Raw genomic sequence first — 19,931 nt, 5'->3', positions numbered from 1 at the left:
TGACATGTATGGCAGGTTGGACACTAAAGAAGGAGAAAAGGATCTATACAGGCTGGCCAGACAGAGGGATAGAGATGGGAAGGATGTGCAGCAGATTAGGGTGATTAAGGATAGAGATGGAAATATGTTGACTGGTGCCAGCAGTGTGCTAGGTAGATGGAAAGAATACTTCGAGGAGTTGATGAATGAGGAAAATGATAGAGAAGGGAGAGTAGAAGAGGCAAGTGTGGTGGACCAGGAAGTGGCAATGATTAGTAAGGGGGAAGTTAGAAAGGCATTAAAGAGAATGAAAAATGGAAAGGCAGTTGGTCCTGATGACATTCCTGTGGAGGTATGGAAGCATCTAGGAGAGGTGGCTGTGGAGTTTTTGACCAGCTTGTTCAATAGAATTCTAGTGCGTGAGAAGATGCCTGAGGAATGGAGGAAAAGTGTACTGGTGCCCATTTTTAAGAACAAAGGTGATGTGCAGAGCTGTGGCAACTATAGAGGAATAAAGTTGATGAGCCACACAATGAAGTTATGGGAAAGAGTAGTGGAGGCTAGACTCAGGACAGAAGTGAGTATTTGCAAGCAACAGTATGGTTTCATGCCTAGAAAGAGTACCACAGATGCATTATTTGCCTTGAGGATGTTGATGGAAAAGTACAGAGAAGGTCAGAAGGAGCTACATTGTGTCTTTGTAGATCTAGAGAAAGCCTATGACAGAGTACCCAGAGAGGAACTGTGGTACTGCATGCGGAAGTCTGGAGTGGCAGAGAAGTATGTTAGAATAATACAGGACATGTACGAGGGCAGCAGAACAGCGGTGAGGTGTGCTGTCGGTGTGACAGAAGAATTTAAGGTGGACGTGGGACTGCATCAGGGATCAGCCCTGAGCCCCTTCCTTTTTGCAGTGGTGATGGATAGGCTGACAGATGAGGTTAGACTGGAATCCCCGTGGACCATGATGTTTGCAGATGACATTGTGATCTGCAGTGAAAGCAGGGAGCAGCTGGAGGAACAGTTAGAAAGATGGAGGCATGCACTGGAAAGAAGAGGAATGAAGATTAGCCGAAGTAAAACAGAATATATGTGCATGAATGAGAGGGGTGGTGGGGGAAGAATGAGGCTACAGGGAGAAGAAATGGCAAGGGTAGAGGACTTTAAATACTTGGGGTCAACCGTCCAGAGCAATGGTGAGTGTGGTCAGGAAGTGAAGAAACGGGTCCAAGCAGGTTGGAACGGGTGGAGGAAGCTGTCAGGTGTGTTATGTGACAGAAGAGTCTCTGCTAGGATGAAGGGCAAAGTTTATAAAACAGTGGTGAGGCCAGCCATGATGTATGGATTAGAGACAGTGGCACTGAAGAGAAAACAGGAAGCAGAGCTGGAGGTGGCGGAAATGAAGATGTTGAGGTTCGCTCTCGGAGTGACCAGGTTGGATAAAATTAGAAATGAGCTCATCAGAGGGACAGCCAAGGTTCGATGTTTTGGAGACAAAGTTAGAGAGAGCAGACTTCAATGGTTTGGACACGTCCAGAGGAGAGAGAGTGAGTATATTGGTAGAAGGATGATGAGGATGGAGCTGCCAGGCAAGAGAGCTAGAGGAAGACCAAAGAGAAGGTTGATGGATGTCGTGAGGGAAGACATGATGGCAGTTGGTGTTCGAGAGGAGGATGCAGGAGATAGGCTCTCATGGAAAAGGATGACGCGCTGTGGCGACCCCTAACGGGACAAGCCGAAAGGAAAAGAAGAAGAAGAAGAACAAAAAAGCAAAGAAATTAGACAAAATTAATTTTAATCTTAAATTTGTATATCAACATGTACTTGAGCAGTGTAAATAAATGTTTTTTATCTTGAAGAAAAATGTGTATTTTGCCTTATTGTACTCTTCAGAGTCTTCCAGATTGCTTAATTTACATTAAAATTATAATATAATATTTAAAAAAAAAAAACACCCCAGCCTGTTAACAAATGGTTGTTGGTCCGCAATCGGGAAGGTCCGTCAGCAGAAGTTGGAGTGCCTGCCCACCAATCAAGTGAGAACAACCAAGTAAATCCTTTCTTAGCTGCCTATTTACAAAAATGTGTCCACCCCACACTGAGTTTCTCTGCCAATAACTTGGAAGCTAGGCTGTGCAAAGATCCGCCAGAACACAAGCGATGGCCACAGTACAAGCTACATTGATTTGATTGAGTTTTGTTGGCTGTACAGCCTTAGCTAACAGCATTAGCTTCTTTTAAGTAGCATATACAGTGAAACCTTTGTTCACAAGTAACTCTGTTCACAAACAAATTGATTCATGAACAGTATTTTTTAACAAATTAAAATTCACAAGCTATGCTTCAGTTCAAGAACAATCCCAGCTTTCTTTCCCTCAGCGTAATCATTGTTTGCTCCCCGTGTCACGTACTTCATGTGTCTTTTATTTTTTGCTGTAAATCGGCCCTCAGGATTGCTCCAAAGATCGTGAAAAGTGCCAGTGATTACTGATGGAACCTTTACTAAACATGAGAATGGTCTTTGTCTTTCTGCTCCTGCTACACCGTTTGGGTTGGCAAAATCTACCATCTGATAGAGTGTCTGCTCTTCATTATTCTTTTTAAGAAAAGAGGCAATAAAGGCTTCATTTCTATATTTCTTTTCAACTAAACCTATAAAAACAGGATAAACATCTTTCTAGGGCTGGAACAGATTAATTCTATTTCCATTCATTTTAAGAGTCTCAGAATGATGTAGCGTATATTGGCGTTTGGCTAAAACATAATTTAATAAAGAAATAAATTTGTCGAAGCAGCAACGCCTGCGTTGCTTCCGATTTAGCGTCATTTGACACTTAACGTTATAAATCAAGCTATTTTGTCTCGTAAAGGGTATCACGTCACTTTTTATATGTATAAAACTTAGGAAAAGCAACAACAAACCTGTTATCAGTCTCATAATGTAAAGGTTGCTACATTTTATTTTAATACGAGTTCTAGATGATGTAGGCTTCCTTATTAAACTCAAAACACACAATACACAACAAAGAGTGGAATTTTATTGAATATTTAATTTAATCTACGAGGGGTCAATAGGGAACCACAAAGAGGCTAACTACAGAAAGAAAATAACACTGATACTGGTGAAAGAAAAAGATAGGCGCACAAAAAGGGAAATAGAACACTATGTTGCTGGAATAAAGTTGAGAACGTGAGCATTTAATGCGTTCAGTCCGGACGAGAGAGGGAGAGGGCAAAGTTGGGATTTTGTGTGAAGCTAGTGATTTCCCCGAAATTATTAGGCACTAATATTGTACATCCTAACAACACTGGTCATGTGGTACTAAGGACCGTAGATCAGCTGGTTGGTGGAGGTGATCATTTTCCAGACATCTCAGGAGGAAAAGGAAGCAGGTAGAAAAATGGGGAGAAAAATAAAGCAAAAACAAAAGAGGCGGAAGAAGAAAAATTGTTGTCCCCTCGGGGTACGCCCGTAACTTTCCTTCCGATTGAACTGGTGGCAGGCCAATCTCCTGCTCTCAGCTGTGTGCGTGCGTGACCGATACGGGATGCCGGTATTTACTTGCTGAGGCTACGCCAACCGATCGCGGCTAGGGAAAGAGGTTGAAGCCGCCTCGATCGAAAACGCCACCGGCTAAGTTGAGGTGAGCATTCGCGCACGTGGTGATGCCGGAGGTGACAGAGGACAAAAGATGAGGAAGGGGGGAGGGGCCGAGGAAAAACGAGAGCCAGACACAAAAAAAAGGGAAGAGGCGGGAGTCAGAGGTTAAATGCCCAGGGGGCGTGTCTAAGGGACGGAGGAAACCGGACAAGACCACGGCCATCAACTTGAATTAAGTCGCCAAATTTTTCCATAAAAGTGGTGTAAAAATCATATCTTAATATAAAATACTCTCAACTTTGTACTCATTACTCATAGATCAAGCATATAGAATGATTGTTTAAATTTTAGTCTTGGCAAATCAACTGTTTATGGTTCAGTTACATTTCATGCTGTTTGGGGCTTCAAATCAAGACAAGCAGTTCTCAAAGTCTTGCAGCTGCACCTGTAAAGTTGACACACTGACAAAGACATCAAGGCATACGTTTGGAATATTTCTGCAGAGTTCGTGAAATATCAAAACGGACATTTTATCTTCAATTAAAAACAACCATTGTGGGTTGCAGTACTCTTAAACGCCAGTGGGTGGTGCCTTGCATGCATATTTGAATATTAAGCAAATAGTTCATTGCTGTATTTGCATTACATTATCAATCTGTCCCAGTTTGGTCGCTATCTTCAAAAGAAGGAAATTAGTCTTTTTGAAGAAGGGAATAAAGATTTGACGGGAAGCTGCTAATTAGGTTAAGGTCCACTAGGCGTCTTCTAGTGGTTGTCAGCAGGGCCGCTTGGAAGAATGCAGCTTATCAAGTTGAAGGGACTGTGACACCTCAGGTTCCAGGGAGCAGGTCCGCTACAACGAATTATGTTTTTGAACAGAGATTCCACTGTACTTGATTGCTTGCTGAAGTTGTCGGCGCGCTAGTGGGGAGGAGGTATTTGTGGTTACAATGTGTCTGACACATGCGCTACATATACAGATCCAAGTGCTAATTGACAAATGCAACTCAGCGGTCTGGTGATGAACTGCTGACTCCAGAGGGAAAATGTCTTTGTGGAGGCACGCGTGTGCCCTGTGTTACCCCTTAAAATAGGCAAATTTCAGCAATAAAAAAAATAATTCAAGTATTTTGACAAAAGCATGACACTGACATGTTATTAAGACACCTAGGAACTGTTTTAAACTGTGAAAGAAGAGTATAATACACCTCCTTTAAAGGGCACGTAATGGACATTTTACCTTTTAACATATATGTACAAATACTTGGGTCTCAATAATGCCTGTTCACCCAACAAGTGTGAAATAAAATTTTAAAAAACTGGTAAATTGTGTTAGCTGCCTAGTTCCATAGTTCTGAATTTGGCAAAATCACATACATGCTGTGAAGTATGTAATGAGTATAATCTGTTTGGTAAAATTAAAATTACTAATGCAAAAGTGATACAAGTGTTTACACGTGCCTATATTTGCCTCATGTGCCTAACCCTATTTCAACAGCAGGCTCTAATGATTAGTTAGATAGGTAGATCGAGAGATAGATAGATTTAGCTCCCTAGTATCTAACTTTTTCGTTGGTATTCTTTTTTAAATGTTTTTAAAATAGTACATTTTAGGTTCACCTTTTCTCTGTCCTCCCAACTCTCCCCCTTTCAAAGCAAACTGGGAAAGTCCGAGAGCTTGATTTTATTTGAGGGATGTTTTTTTTTTTGTTTTTTTGTTTAACTGGGCGAATGGTGGTTTGTTTATATGTGCCCTGTGATTGGCTGGCAACCAGTTCAGGGTGTACCCCGCCTCCTGCCCGATGATAGCTGGGATAGGCTCCAGCACTCCCTCGACCCTTGTGAGGATAAGCGGCTCAGAAAATGGATGGATGGAAAAAGGGTTCCTCTTAAGGATAGTTAGAGTTCTCTAAAGTTCTTCTTGAACTAACTGATGTGCAATATAAATGTTGTTGGATTTCTTTTGTAAAAGAATTGACACATTTTTCTCTGTCCATTCCTGTATGCAGGGTAGCCAACCTCTACTTTCTTTTCTTGATTTTGCTGAACTGGGTGCCAGTGGTTGGAGCCTTTCAGAAGGAAATTACAGTGATTCCTTTACTCATGGTGCTCACTGTCATCGCCATCAAAGACGCCGTGGAAGACTACAGACGCTATCTCTTTGACCAAAAAATCAACAACAGTGTAGTACAAGTGTATTGTGGGTAAGTGATTCTCTGATACTCGTTTGGGAGGGTGTTGGATTTATCTTACCCAACATTATAAAAAATAGACACAAAAGGAATGAAGACGCTGGTTTCTTTTTCTCATGAGGAGGGCGTATGGGAGATTGTTCAGATTACAGCCTCTAAACACGCTCTCAACAATCTCTCCCGTCGCTCCTGTATTTATTTGAAATAGGGAGGTTTCTAAGTTTACAAGACATAACGTACTAAGCTACAAGACACAACACACTAAGGGTAGGGTTTCAAGGTGAAAACATGGGACCAACACCTGCCACGTCCCGGCCACGTCCTTCTCTCTGATGATTCCTGCTGAGTCATCTTCTTGAAGGCGAGACATTTCCCTTTCTCAAAATCGTCCATAATACTAATGCAAGCTAAGCAAATAAATGATAACTTCTACAATATATTTAACATTTCCCTCCTGTTTATCATGTATTTGCACAAATTCTCATATCATTTTACAGTCACTTCATTTCGATTTTTTAACTGTAGAATCATTTTTATGAAACAAATACATTTACACTCAGAGTAAACTTGTCATACATGAATGTTGTAGTTTAAACATCGTAATCATCTGGATCAGGAAACAAATCAGGTAAAACAACATCATCATCATCATCATCGTCATCATTATCAACCTCCAATAAAGGATACATCTGCTCCATACGGTTCCATGTGGGGGTAATTGCTGTGGTAATTAATCTACTGATTAAAGCCCGAATGCATGGGATACAACATCCACACCATGTCAGAATGGCTGCAAAAACAGCAATTGATATCAATATTGGTGAAATTAGGGTTTTGTATTTACCAAAAACGTCCATCCAGCTGTCCCACAAGGAGTGTTGCTTGAGGTCCGTAGACCATCGATGGCTCTGGTCAAGCTGCCATCTGAAGCAGTATTGTTTGTTCTCCAAACATACCGCAAACACCTCCCTCTCTTGCGAGGAGCATGTCGACAGCTATGTGGTTTTGGAACGTCCTTGAGCTGCTCGTGCACAGCTTCCAACCCACTCTGAGTCCAATTTCCTAATCTCTGTACATTGAAGTGGATATAGTTTATCCCATCAACATTTTTATTAATCGTACACCAACAGCATATGAAGTATTCAAATCCTCCTGCAACTTGGTCAGCTAATTTGTATTGATTAGGAACCCCACGAGGAACACCTATGGCGTCGATGTATGTTTTATGTTGGATAATTTTGCCTCTGCCAGGATAAATCTCTTTTTTGTCTATGTTCTAGATTGGACAAAACATTGGTGCCCTTTCCATTAAATCTTGAACAGGCATAGGGTATACTGACACATGCAATATCAAAGTGATAATAGCTCACAATCCAGATATATCTTTAGGTAATCTATCAAACAGTCTATCATCTCCGCACCACCACCAGATGTCGCTCCGTGATACTGGCATAAACTGTGGTCCGACTTTTAAGGTTACTTTGCACTGTGTGTCGTTCAGTGGTCCTAATTTTTTGCCTTTACTAATCATGTTTATACAAGTGAAATTATTTGGTGCTACTAAAGTAGAAAACATTGGTTTGTGTTTATCTGCTTTTGTTACGGGATATATAGGATCCCATGATTTACACCTCTCAGTTGGTACAGTAGCGTTCATTAATGGAATAATACAATCTTGTGATAATTGTGCTGGAACTATGCGCAACAAAGGCCTGGGACCCATGCAAACAACACGATCTTTTCTCGCTACATTTGCTGCTTGTTCCATCAATAGTAACGAATTGTTATTTTATCCTGAAACTCCTGTGACAACAAGGAACCAATCATCAGTAGTTATGTTGTTAACCATTAAAATTTGTCCACCTTTCTTTGAAGTTTTCAATGGCATTTCTGGTTTAACACGGTTCCTATAACACAATGCTACTTGGAAGTGGGGATCTTTTCCGCCAGAATAGGCCCACAAGCTCACCATCAAACACACTGGGTGACTTGATTTGTATTTCAATATTAAACTATGGGCCGTTTTGCTTATGTTAAACTTCTTTCTATGTTCTTTTGCTATTTTTTGTGACCAACTGGACCAATCATAACCTGTTTCACCAATGAGGTGTTACCATCCAAAACCTATAGTTGCATACCAGTCATATCCAAATCCCCAATTCTGCCCATTCTCTTGAGCATCATTGGTGAGAGCCGCATATGGAATTATGATTAAAGCAGTTTGATTTTGGGGGCACAAAATATTAAACCGTTTTGCCGCGTTTGGAGGCCATGCCCACAGTTTTGGTCATCAGCTGTACTCCTTTTGATACGAGTTAATGATTCAAAATTTTTTTATTATTGGGTTTGTCATATTGGTCCAGTTGGTAGGTGATTTTCTATCTAAAAAATTGGTTTTATCATTTAGGGTGGGACGTCCCATGTACCACATAAACAAAACCAACACCATCGTAGCCAAAGTTGCTACGTAACAACTTATCGAATCTCATAACCAACGTGGGTGTGCCTTTCTGCTGAGTTCTCACTAAAAGGGTTGGTGTCTTTTTTCTTCACTGACCAGCAAGCATTTTCAGAATCTACACATCTGCTCCCGCTCCGCTATCAGACTTTTGCTCACCTTCCCTATTTGAGTACTCAGCTGAAATGACTCTTTTACAGTGTGTTAAATGAACCCACGTGTTTCTTTCTGCTATTTTTTAGGGCCGTAGAGTGTCAATCTATCTGTGCCACCATCCCTCCGGTTGAGACATGTGACACAGCATGGCTCAATATAGCAGCCCATTTGAATAGGTTTTTTATTTTTATTTTTTTTTTCTCTGTGCTAATGTAAATTTCATTTTGTAGTTTTGCACTTTGTTTTTTCCCAATAATTGCGTTCTTGTTGTGGAATACTCATACTGGCTATCAGTATAGATTGTACCATCTTTATTTATCATTAGTTTGCATGCCTCGGTTAATGCTACTAATTCAGCAGCTTGTTCAGCCAATTCCTGACAATCATGCTGCGTGCCTTCATCAAGTAAGGGTATTAGTGTGGCTGGATTTAAGGTTGTGCATCGCTCAACAGTCAAATGTGGTTGTGACAGCAAGATGGCCATGCAAGATAAATGTCTTGCAGGTGATAAAAACGCCATATTCGTTTGCAATAGGAGACCAGACACTGTATGTGGGACCTTAAGAGTTAATGGATGAAATAACACAACTGTGGAACTGCTCTCTACTGCCGTCAAGGCTGCCACAACTGCTCTGACACAATGTGGTAATGCACACGTCACGCTGTCCAATTTAGTAAAAAAATAAGCCCATGGTCTTAGCTTATCACCGTATTGTTGTGTAAGTACGGAGGTCATGTAATAGCTTTTACAATCTACCATTTGAATGAATGTTTTATCATTAAATTTGGAAGGCCTAGCGCAGCACTGGACACCAAATGTTGTTTAATGTCACAGAAGGCCTTTTCTGCCTCTGTATTCCATTAAACAGGTTATGTCATTTTTAGGTTGTCTTCATACATTAATTTTGACAATGGTGCAACAATTTCTGCATGGTTTGGAATCCATGCTCTACAATAATTTGTCAGACCTAAAAATGATTATTATATGTTTCTTCGTCTGTGGTTTAGGATTTTTTAAGACTATAGCTTTCCTGTCTTCTAATATAGTCCTTCCTCCTATACTTAAATTATGGCCTATATATTTGACTTGTCTTTTACACCATTGCAATTTATTTTTGTTAACTTTATGTCCCTCTTCTGCTAGATGATGCAGTAAGGCCAATGAATCTTTGCATGTCTCTCCATCTGGAGATGCCAGAAGAAATGCGTGTTGTCATAACTTGTGAATAAATGGTTGGACTTTCACAGTAACCTTGCGGTAATCGAGTAAATGTATATTTTTTTTCCTCAAATGTGAATGCAAACAAAAATTTACTGTTCTTTTCTATTGGTACAGAAACGAATGCATTACTTATGTCCACTACTGTAAACACAGTAGTGTCTGGTCTTAATGAATTTAACAATGTGTGTGGATCTGGTACGCATGCTGCTCTCTGTATTACTGCAGTATTTACTGCCTGTAAGTCTCCAACCCACTGAAGGTGGGGCCTTTTTTACAGGGACAAATGGGTGTGTTACATGGTGATTCTGGACACTCCACTATAACTCCTGCCTTAATTAGTGCTTCAATTACCGGTTTGATTCCTTCATGTGCATCTGGTTTTAATGGATATTGACGAATCCCTGGTCTATATTCTGTTTTAGGTCTAATTTGTACTGGTAAAGCCCCTTTAATAAGGCCTACATCAAATGGTCCTGTGGACCATAATTTTTTTGGAACTTTTTTTAAAAATATTTCTTCATCAATTTCAGTGAGGATCATTTGGTCTAATCAAACAGGATGCATGTGTTTCCCTTCATCACCACGTATTGTCCAAAACATCGCCTTCCTAATTAGACCAGTTGACGCACTATATAATTAACCTACCATGTATGAGTTATATGCAGCTCATCACCTTTTTTATTATCTTCTACTTCTGTGATAAGCTGCAAGGCTGCAACAGGGCTTTTCCAATGTTTAACGGTGGTTTGTCTGGGATATCGATTGTGTAATAGAATGTAATTTCTCTGCTTTCCAGTGTCACATAGAGGTCCTCTCTTTTTAATTCATGTTTTCGTTTCACTACAATATTTCCATTTAATGATGGAATGAGTACAAGTCCTAGTTGGAATAAGACATCTCTTCCCAACAAATTCACAGGGCACTCCGGGACTACGAAAATGGGCATTCTACAAGTTCTCCCCTGTGGGTCTCTAATCCACACAGGCTCAAGTTCCATGGCAAAAGTAATTTGCCCATTTGCAGATCTAACTATTGCCTTATGTCCCGATAGTTTGGAACCTGGAATCTTTTCCCGACATGCAGTCCTACATGCTCCTGTATCGCAAAGAAATTTAATTTCTTTCCCATTTACTGACAAGGTTATTTCAGGTTTTTCAGTGTCCAAACTCAGAATGTCCTGTAAATTGAAATCCACTTCCTCATTCTCTGTAATGATTACACAAGAGGATTTGTTGAGTTGGGAAGCAGGCTGGCTTAGTCATGCGGTAGTTTGTCCATATTCTCTTTTATTTTATATAATTTGATTCCTGCAACGCGGCTATTTTTTGTGTATTTAACCAACCATTAAAGCCGTGTTCAGTTATCCCTGTCTCTAAATATAAAATTTTATCAGGATCCTGTTTTTTTTTTATTTTATTTTTTTTAAAATTTAATTTAATGAACTTCCAACCTTTACACTGCAGTGTATCCCTGTTTTTTTATTTTACTACTTCCTTTCCCCATTTGAAAGAATTTGGTTTAGTGTAATACTACCTAGAGTAGTCTAGAACACTGTTTCTTTTCAGTAGGACGGTGATTCAAATTTACTTTCTGTGGTAATTCTCACTTCAACTCTTTCGAGTGGAGAATTCTTGCCTTTGCATCCACAAAAGTCCACCGTTTACTTTCCCACTGTTTTGGTATGGAATGAAAAACCTAGTGGTTTCCCATTTCCCATTTACACTCTCATTCAAACAGTTTTCATTCACACTGGCTCGTCAGAGGACTCCGCCGTCCTATACGGAATTTAACTACGTCTGTCAACAGCTCGTTAGAGGACTCCGCCGTCCTATACGGAATTTAACTACGACGCCACGAAACTTTCCTAGTTTCTTTATTTTACCCGCCATTGACTAGTATTCACAGGGTTTATTAAACACGGAATTTAAGTACGTACAGGACTCCGCCGTCCTCGCGGAATTTGTCGGACTCCGCCGTCCTTTTTCCTAAAAAAATTTAAAATTTAATTCACCAAAATCGTCTTCAATCCTGTGGATTGTCGTCAACCTTCAGATCCCAGTTGAGGAGAACGAAGACCAGTCCCGTAAAGGGTCTTACATGCCGTGGCCACGGTCTCTTAACTGGAAGTCAGCTCCACAGCTGGAATCCTCGGGTGTGTTGACATCCGGCTCGAAGGACCAATTTAATGTTGGATTTATCTTACCCAACATTATAAAAAATAGACACAAAAGGAATGAAGACGCTGGTTTCTTTTTCTCATGAGGAGGGCGTACGGGAGATTGTTCAGATTACAGCCTCTCAACATGCTCTCAACAATCTCTCCCGTCGCTCCTGTATTTATTTGAAATAGGGAGGTTTCTAAGTTTACAAGACATAACGTACTAAGCTACAAGACACAACACACTAAGGGTAGCGTTTCAAGGTGAAAACATGGGACCAACACCTGCCACGTCCCGGCCACGTCCTTCTCTCTGATGATTCCTGCTGAGTCATCTTCTTGAAGGCGAGACATCTCCCTTTCTCAAAATCGTCCATAATACTAATGCAAGCTAAGCAAATAAATGATAACTTCCACAATATATTTAACAGAGGGTTACTTAAAAAATTTATTCCGATACAGTTACTAGTTACATGTTAAAAAATAGTCAGTACCGTAACTTGATTACTTTCAATTACTTTTGGATTACTCCAACACCAAATATGACAAAAGAAATTCAATATTACTAAAATATATATTGATATATATCTTCTGTCTTCTTCTGTTAATATGGATTTTTGTGACATGCGGGAGTGGGAGGAACGCGTAACACATCCAAATCCATAACCTCAGAACTCTGAGACAGATGTGCTTACCTCTTTTACACCGTGCTGCCTAGTGTCATAACAGTTTTTAAAATCTATCCACAACTCAGGGTGTGTGATATATAGAGTGAAATGGAAAAAAGATAAACATACTTATACTGACTCCCAATGTTTAATAAATATGGAATCTGATTGAGTTTCATGTTTTTTTCTGTAACTGTAATGGAATAGTTACCTTTTTTTGTATTCTGATTACATCATCCCGTTACATGTATTCTGTTACTCCCCAAGCCTGCTCATTTTCAGTGAAAAGTACAGTATGTGTGTAGCTATATATCACTTGATTTCAGCAAAATTGGTTGAATAATGAATGTGTCACAATACTCTATTTCTGTCTCAAATAGCTAATTTAGAGAATTGTGTATAACATTTTAAGATGAATCAAACATACGGTCAAATTTGATTTGGGAACTACAATATAGTCGCTTATTTGTATTTATCACTTCAGATATCTGATACCTCACTGAAAAACAAACAGATTGGTAGTGGCCTTGTTAATGGTTAAAGAGAAAATCTTAAAACTAATCAATGAAGTCTTCCAGCACAGGCCAATTTCAGGATTTCCGTAACTCACTAGGGGCACGATAACAAAGTTATTAGCAAATGTAACTATGTGTTGCCCTTTTGCAAGATTTCTTCAAATAAATCTATTTAAATCCTTTTGGGCATTTTGTGGACTGAATGAATTGAGCTGGGTCACACAACCTGATAAAATAAGGCCTAATGATGAGACAGTCATCAAGAGGTTAAATAACCATTTTATGGAAATTTTCGCGGCACGGTGGTCGACTGGTTAGAGCGTCTGCCTCACAGTTCTGAGGACCGGAGTTCAATCCCCGGCCCCGACTGTGTGGAGTTTGCATGTTCTCCCCGTGCCTGCATGGGTTTTCTCCAGGCACTCCGGTTTCCTCCCACATCCCAAAAACATGCATGGTAGGTTAATTGACAACTCTAAATTGCCCATAGGTGTGAATGTGAGTGCGAATGGTTGTTAGTTTGTATGTGCCCTGCGATTGGCTGGCAACCAGTTTAGGGTGTGCCCCGCCTCCTGCCCGATGATAGCTGGGATAGGCTCCAGCAGGCCCGCGACCCTAGTGAGGAGAAGCGGCTCAGAAAACGGATGGAAATTTTTACGAGCAAAAATAATAATTTGATTACGCTCCCTTACTATGTAATCAAATGAAGCAAATCTACTGTCCACAAACAGATGTCTTTTGTGGCCCAGATATGAAAAGCTGTGTCTCTTAATGACGGTTTAAATCAGGGGTGTCCAAACTTTTTTTTAATCCAAGGACCGCATACATAAAAATCAAAGGATACAAGGGCCAATTTTAAATTCTTAAAATTGTATTTATTAAACACGCTAAAGCCATGCGTTATTCACCTTAACACTGTAAACCACTACTGATGACATAGAACACTTGTCCTATTTTTAATCACAACTTCGAAATTTCTTTATAGAGCAAGTTGGAAAGTTGTTACTCTGACAAAATTTCCCAAATTTATAGTTGACAAACCCCCTTTAATAACATCAAGTGAGTAAAATTATTTTTCAAATCCATATGATAATCCCGTATTATATATATTTTTCTATTAATTTCTATGGTTCTGCCAAATGTGTAAAATAGTCGATTACATTTTTGTTTTGACCTGCCGCTGGCCTGGTCCCTTGTGATGTTACTCTGACCCACCGTGATGGCTCATATTTTTCGTTGCTTCCAACGGTAATTTCATGAATGTTATCAACTACAAATGCCTCTTAACTGTATATTTATACGTTTATGTTTGGGCTGCACAATTACTCAAATTTTAATCGTGATCACGAGTTTGGCTACCACGATTAAATTAACCTGCTCATTGGAGATTTTTATTTAAGATGCGCTGCTGCATGTGAAGCACTTTCTCACACGTTCATTAAGCTGCCTTAACAACAAACGAGCGGCGCCAAGTGCACCCTGCAGCGGGAGCCTCAGTCTCTCGGTGGAATGACGAGAGCGAGTCATGCTGAGAGAAGAAAGTAGACAAAAAATTGGAAATAAGGATCATCATGGTGAGACGAGACGCTAGTGCCTCGAAAAGGGATCGACATCCATTTTCTGGACGTTTCGATTCAGGGAACGTGACATTAAACAGGAGTCATATGTAAAAACTACAGCAGAGTTGTTCCCCCGCAAGGTAACAACTCTTCTGTTCAACTATATGGATAAATGGCAGAAAACATTCCCAGGTCAAAGTACTGGGAAAGAAATATGTAATCCGCTTGCACAATTATTGCTCAGCTGTATGAACAATGACTTCGTCCCTTAAAGCCGATTCTACGTTAAATTGAAGCACTTTTTCCGTGGCCCCCAAACACCCAATACAGTACAAAATTATTGTACACATTAAAAAGCTTGAAAATGCTTGGTAAGTTTCGAAATTTATCCAAACTTACCTCGCTGGTGCTTGGGAGGGGAAATAATGTCGTGGAGCAGGTAAGCCTTTGTTACGATTGAATGCCATAAAGAAGAGCGTGACAAAAAAACAACTGTATACGGTACCAAAATCAGTATAGAATATTCGACAGACCAAACACGACTAGCGCTCCAGCAACAGCCGTAGATATGAATAGGTGAATTCCCCTTTCGAGCTGCCTGCCTCCGGCGACGCTAAGCTAATGTCCATGCATTGCCTTTGATGGGAACTTTGACCCTGTCAACTTGGCCACCACCTTGGTACATCTGTTAGTTGGTTCTAGTTTTCATATCTTCATATTTTCATAGGCTCTGAGACCTATGCACAGAGTAAAACCTCTTGTCATCCAGTTTCTTTGGAGGTGACAGACAAGGAAAACCAGCACACATGCTACACAGGGCAATATAACGAGGCCAGGAAAATTAAGGTTGGGGGCCGTCTTCAATATTATTTTTAGTACATGCCGAGGGCTGCAAAAAGATGGACAGCGTGCCGCAAATGGTCCGTGGGACGTAGTTTGGACACCCCTGATTTAAAGAGATGATCAGAAGCAAAACTGACTCCAAAGCTTGATTATGTCTAAAATGTTTGGAAAATTTAGTCCCTTTATTTTCACAATAGGATTATTATATGAAGCTACTTCCAAGGGTAGAGAAGCACACAGCAATGAAGCCAGAAAAGTTGAAATGCAAGATTATTGTACCAATAATACCCAGTTTGGGCCAATTCCATTCAAAGAGTTTCTGTACCAAACAGGCAATTTGTATATATTTGCTGCCAAATCGTCGTCTTGGAAGGGCCAGCCCACCATTCATCGTTTCGTTACCTTTTGGTTTAGCATTATTTGACAGTGCCATGATTTGAAAAAGTAAGCAACTACAAATAAAGTACTAATAACCTTGTCCAAACATGGACAATTTACTTATTGGGTAAAATGTAAAACATAAGTTTATGTTGACTAAATTTGCCGTGAATGTGGGGGGGCTCAGTTAACTGCACCTACAGCGCTCCGAGGCCCAACTGGAAGCCCCAGGCCCAGTGATTGGGTTGCCGTGGCTCAATAGGTAGAGCGGGTCGTCCAGTGAGGGTAGCTGGTTCGAATCCCCGCTCCGACTGTCTGTATGTCGAAGTGTCCTTGGGCAAGACACTGAACCCTAATTTGCTCCAAGTGGGCCCGGCAGCGCCTTGCATGGCAGCAGCCGCTCATTGGTGTGTGAATGGGTGAATGGGAGTCTTTGTAAAGCACTTTGGGCACTATGATAGTGGCAATAAAGCGCTATATAAGTGCAGTCCATTTACCATTTATTTAAAGATGCAAAACCAGCCATTCCAATTCATCTCAGCTTTGATAAATCACATTGTGTGTGCTAAATTAATCTATTTGTATATATTTCTCCTACAACGCACAAAATGAACTGAGAGGCAATAGTGCCCTTTTGACATTGGTGCACCCATTGAGTAGTAGCTCAAAGTATAAAAGGACGTCTTTTTTTTTTAAATCCCTTTTTCATTTTCCTGTGATTGTTTCTGAGATGTCGCTTTCAAACATTTACGTCAACAGTAAACCTTGGTGTAAATGATTGTTTGGTCATCTTAAAAGGAAGTGCAGCTAGATTGCCCAGAATGTAAACACAGGAACTGTTAAAACTATGAAGCAGCATATCCACAGAGGAGATAGGAACTGTCATCTTCCTGTTGCTTTTCACAGTGGTCTAGCCTTGACAAGGATGGGACAGAAAGTGCATTTCAAGATTGAGCGAGAGCGAGTTATAGTCTGTGTCACTCAGCTATAATCCTCCTTTTCGTTAACCCGAATAAGCAATCCGTCTTCCTGTGAGTTGTAAAATGTGAACTTTGGTTTTGTTTGCACAGTGTGTACCTTTTTAAAGGTGTGGCAAAGATCTCTGTCCTCTGTGAGTTGACTATTTACTTAGTATCCCCACCTGGATGGTTCAGTTTCAGGATCGTTAGTTATTGCAAGAGAAATAATTGTTGTTGTTTTTTTAAATTAGAATCGCTTCAAGAAAACCTTGAGAAGGCAAACCATATAAAGAGAAACTGATCTGAATCAACTGGTGGACAGCAGTAGACTCATGTATAGCTTGGAGCTTTTCTCTCATATTTGGGCTGTAAAGGAACCTCAGCAGAAAAAGAGAATAGTCGTATCGTCCTCCACACAGGATAATGAATCGTCTCAACAATTGGAGTTATACAAAAGCAACAAGATCAAGACCACAAAATATTCAATCTTCTCTTTCTTGCCCAAGAATCTGTTTGAGCAGCTACATCGGTTTGCCAATGTCTACTTCATCTTCTTGGCTGCTCTCAATTTTGTACCGGTAATTGAAGCTTTCCAGCCAGAAATTGCTGTGTTCCCGATCCTTTTGGTCCTCTCTGTGACAGCCATCAAAGATATCTGGGAGGACTACTGCAGGTTTAGATTGGATAATTTGGTTAACAAAACTGTCTGTCGTGTTTACAGCAGGTTGGTGTCTTTATCCAGTTGTGTTATTATAGTTTGAAAACATGTACAGGTTTATATAATTTAACAATTAATAGTATGGTGCTTTACTTCCATTTAAATGTATTTGTCTTTTTAGCTAACTCTTAACAAAAAAATGAGAAGAGATCAGTACCTCAGTTCGATAACATACAGTCCCCTGCAAAAGTATTGGAACGGCAAGGTCAATTCCTTCAAACAAAAGATGCTCTGTCCTGAGTTGTTTAACACATCTAGATGTAAATACCATGAAATAAAAGCTGGAATTCTGAACATATGTCTCATATTCATTTTTTGATCTGAAACCCAAATGTCTTCAGAATGCAACAACAAAAAAAAGGAATTCACCTTGCCGTTCCAATACATTTGGAGGGGACTGTACAAAAAAAGTAAAACTAGGATTAAACCCTAAAAGTATGGCTAAAGTGGAGTTATGGATTGTGTTCAAGAATCTTTTCATTTATATACTGATGGAAAATATTTCCTTTCCCTCTGTTATTGATCATGTGCGAGGGTTTAAATGCTGCTGTTAAATGGGACTACTATAGTTAAACATGTAAATGACACTTTCACAAAAAAAACAACTGGTCTGATTGTATTGGAGGGGTGAACATGCTCTGTCAATACTTGCCAATAAATGGTGTTGTTTGCGCTTTTGATTTGGGGTACATTAGATTGCCTGATTTTCTAGTCATTTTACATAGCATATTTATGTTAATATTATGTAGATATCCATCCATTTTCTGAGCCGCTTCTCCTCACTAGGGTTGCGGGCGTGCTGGAGCCTATCCCAGCTATAATCGGGCAGGAGGCGTGGTACACCCTGAACTGGTTGCCAGCCAATCGCAGGGCACATACAAACAAACAACCATTCGCACTCACATTCACACCTACGGGCAATTTAGAGTCTCCAATTAATGCATGTTTTTGGGATGTGGGAGGAAACCGGAGTGCCTGGAGAAAACCCACGCAGGCACGGGGAGAACATGCAAACTCCACACAGGCGGGGCCGGGGATTGAACCCTGGTCCTCAGAACTGTGAGGCTGACGCTCTAACCAGTCTCCCACCGTGCCGCTATTATGTAGATATTAATATAAATATTTATTCTTCTTTTAACAGCAAGCAGAAAGCCTACATTGATAGACGCTGGAAAGATGTTCAAGTTGGAGACTTTGTTCGCCTATCCTGCAATGATATCATCCCTGCTGATATTTTGCTCCTGTATTCCTCTGATCCTCATGGCATATGTTACATTGAGACTTCCAACCTGGATGGGGAGACCAACCTGAAACAGAGAAAAATGGTTTCAGGTCTTCCACTGCAGGTAGGGGAAATAGGGACTTTGTCATTTCATTGGAGCCAAAAGTCTTTTTACATTGTATATGTAGTCGGATTAAAAAAAGAAAAAACATAGAGACTGAATGATGGTAGGAAGGAATCAAAAGTTTAGGTTATTTTCATTGAGCTCTATTAAGGTGTTATCAGGTAATAACACCAGTGTATTATTTTGAAAAACACTGTTACATTTTGGAACCCATATAATAAACACTTTAGAATTGATACTATAACTTTTTCTAATCACCGGATTAAGACCAGTAGAATAGTCATCTTTATTATAGAACATGTTGACAACAACCACAGCTGTAACAAAGTGCTGTACATAAGCTTGAACATAAAACATAAACTACAAAAACAAAATATTAAAATAATAAATAAATAAAATATTATTCTCAAATATACAAGAGCTCCCTTCACATTGACATTTGGCATACATACAGAATACTACCCATCCACATGAAAACTGCTAAATAATGTACACAAAAGTACATTACACTTACTGTACCTGTTAGATACAGGTTGAGAGTCCATTTTTTTGTATGCACATTCATTGTTTGTTTGCAGTTTGGATATATATTTTTTTTATTTTTTCCCCCAAGGGAGTGGAATTTAACCCTGAGATCTTCCACAGTCATATTGAGTGTGAGAATCCCAACAATGACCTTGGCACGTTTCGAGGTTTTATGTAAGTACCGAAAGGATGTCTGTATTAATGATTTTTACATTTTTACAAACCCCAATTCCAATGAAATTGGGACATGTAAAATGTAAATAAAAACAAAATACAATGATTTGCAAATCCTTCTCAACCTATATTCAATTGAATACAATACAAAGATATTTACTGTTCAAACTGATAAACTTTGTTTTTTGTAAATATTCACTCATTTTGAATTTGATGCCTGTAACACATTCCAAAACAGCTGAGACAGGTGCATGTTTATCACTGTGTTACATTACCTTTCCTTTTAAAAACATTCAATAAGTGTTTGGGAACTGACGACACTAATTGTTGAAGCTGTGTAGGCGAATTTCTTTCCCATTCTTGCTTGATGTACAACCTCAGTTGCTCAACAGTCCGGGGTCTTCGTTATCGTATTTTTTGCTTCATAATGCGTGACACATTTTCAATGGGAGGCAGGTCTGGACTTCGGGCAGGCCAGTCTAG

At 39.9% G+C, this 19,931-nt stretch overlaps 1 protein-coding gene across 7 annotated transcripts in view; it reads left to right on the top strand.

The window, feature by feature from the left end:
- The window catches only part of atp10d (ATPase phospholipid transporting 10D), a 118,296-nt gene that overhangs the window by 7,609 nt on the left and 90,756 nt on the right, over positions 1-19,931 (top strand). For 4 of the 7 annotated variants that reach the window (XR_009791571.1, XM_061795712.1, XM_061795710.1 and 1 more), the window contains exons 3-5: positions 5,590-5,784; positions 18,545-18,749; positions 19,363-19,448. Coding sequence is in view for 6 of the 7 variants with exons in the window: in XM_061795712.1 (XP_061651696.1) it covers positions 5,590-5,784; positions 18,545-18,749; positions 19,363-19,448 (486 nt within the window). In the remaining variant the exon portion in view is untranslated. Of the gene's footprint in view, positions 1-5,589; positions 5,785-16,838; positions 17,410-17,433; positions 18,463-18,544; positions 18,750-19,362; positions 19,449-19,931 lie in introns of those variants that run through there. The other 3 variants (XM_061795711.1, XM_061795713.1, XM_061795716.1) reach the window with 3 other exon arrangements.

This window comes from Phyllopteryx taeniolatus, chromosome 13, assembly GCF_024500385.1.
Source record: "Phyllopteryx taeniolatus isolate TA_2022b chromosome 13, UOR_Ptae_1.2, whole genome shotgun sequence".
NCBI classification, from domain to species: Eukaryota; Metazoa; Chordata; class Actinopteri; order Syngnathiformes; family Syngnathidae; genus Phyllopteryx; species Phyllopteryx taeniolatus.
The sequence above is the reverse complement of the archived record's forward strand: the minus strand, read 5'-3'. Positions and strand labels throughout refer to the sequence as shown.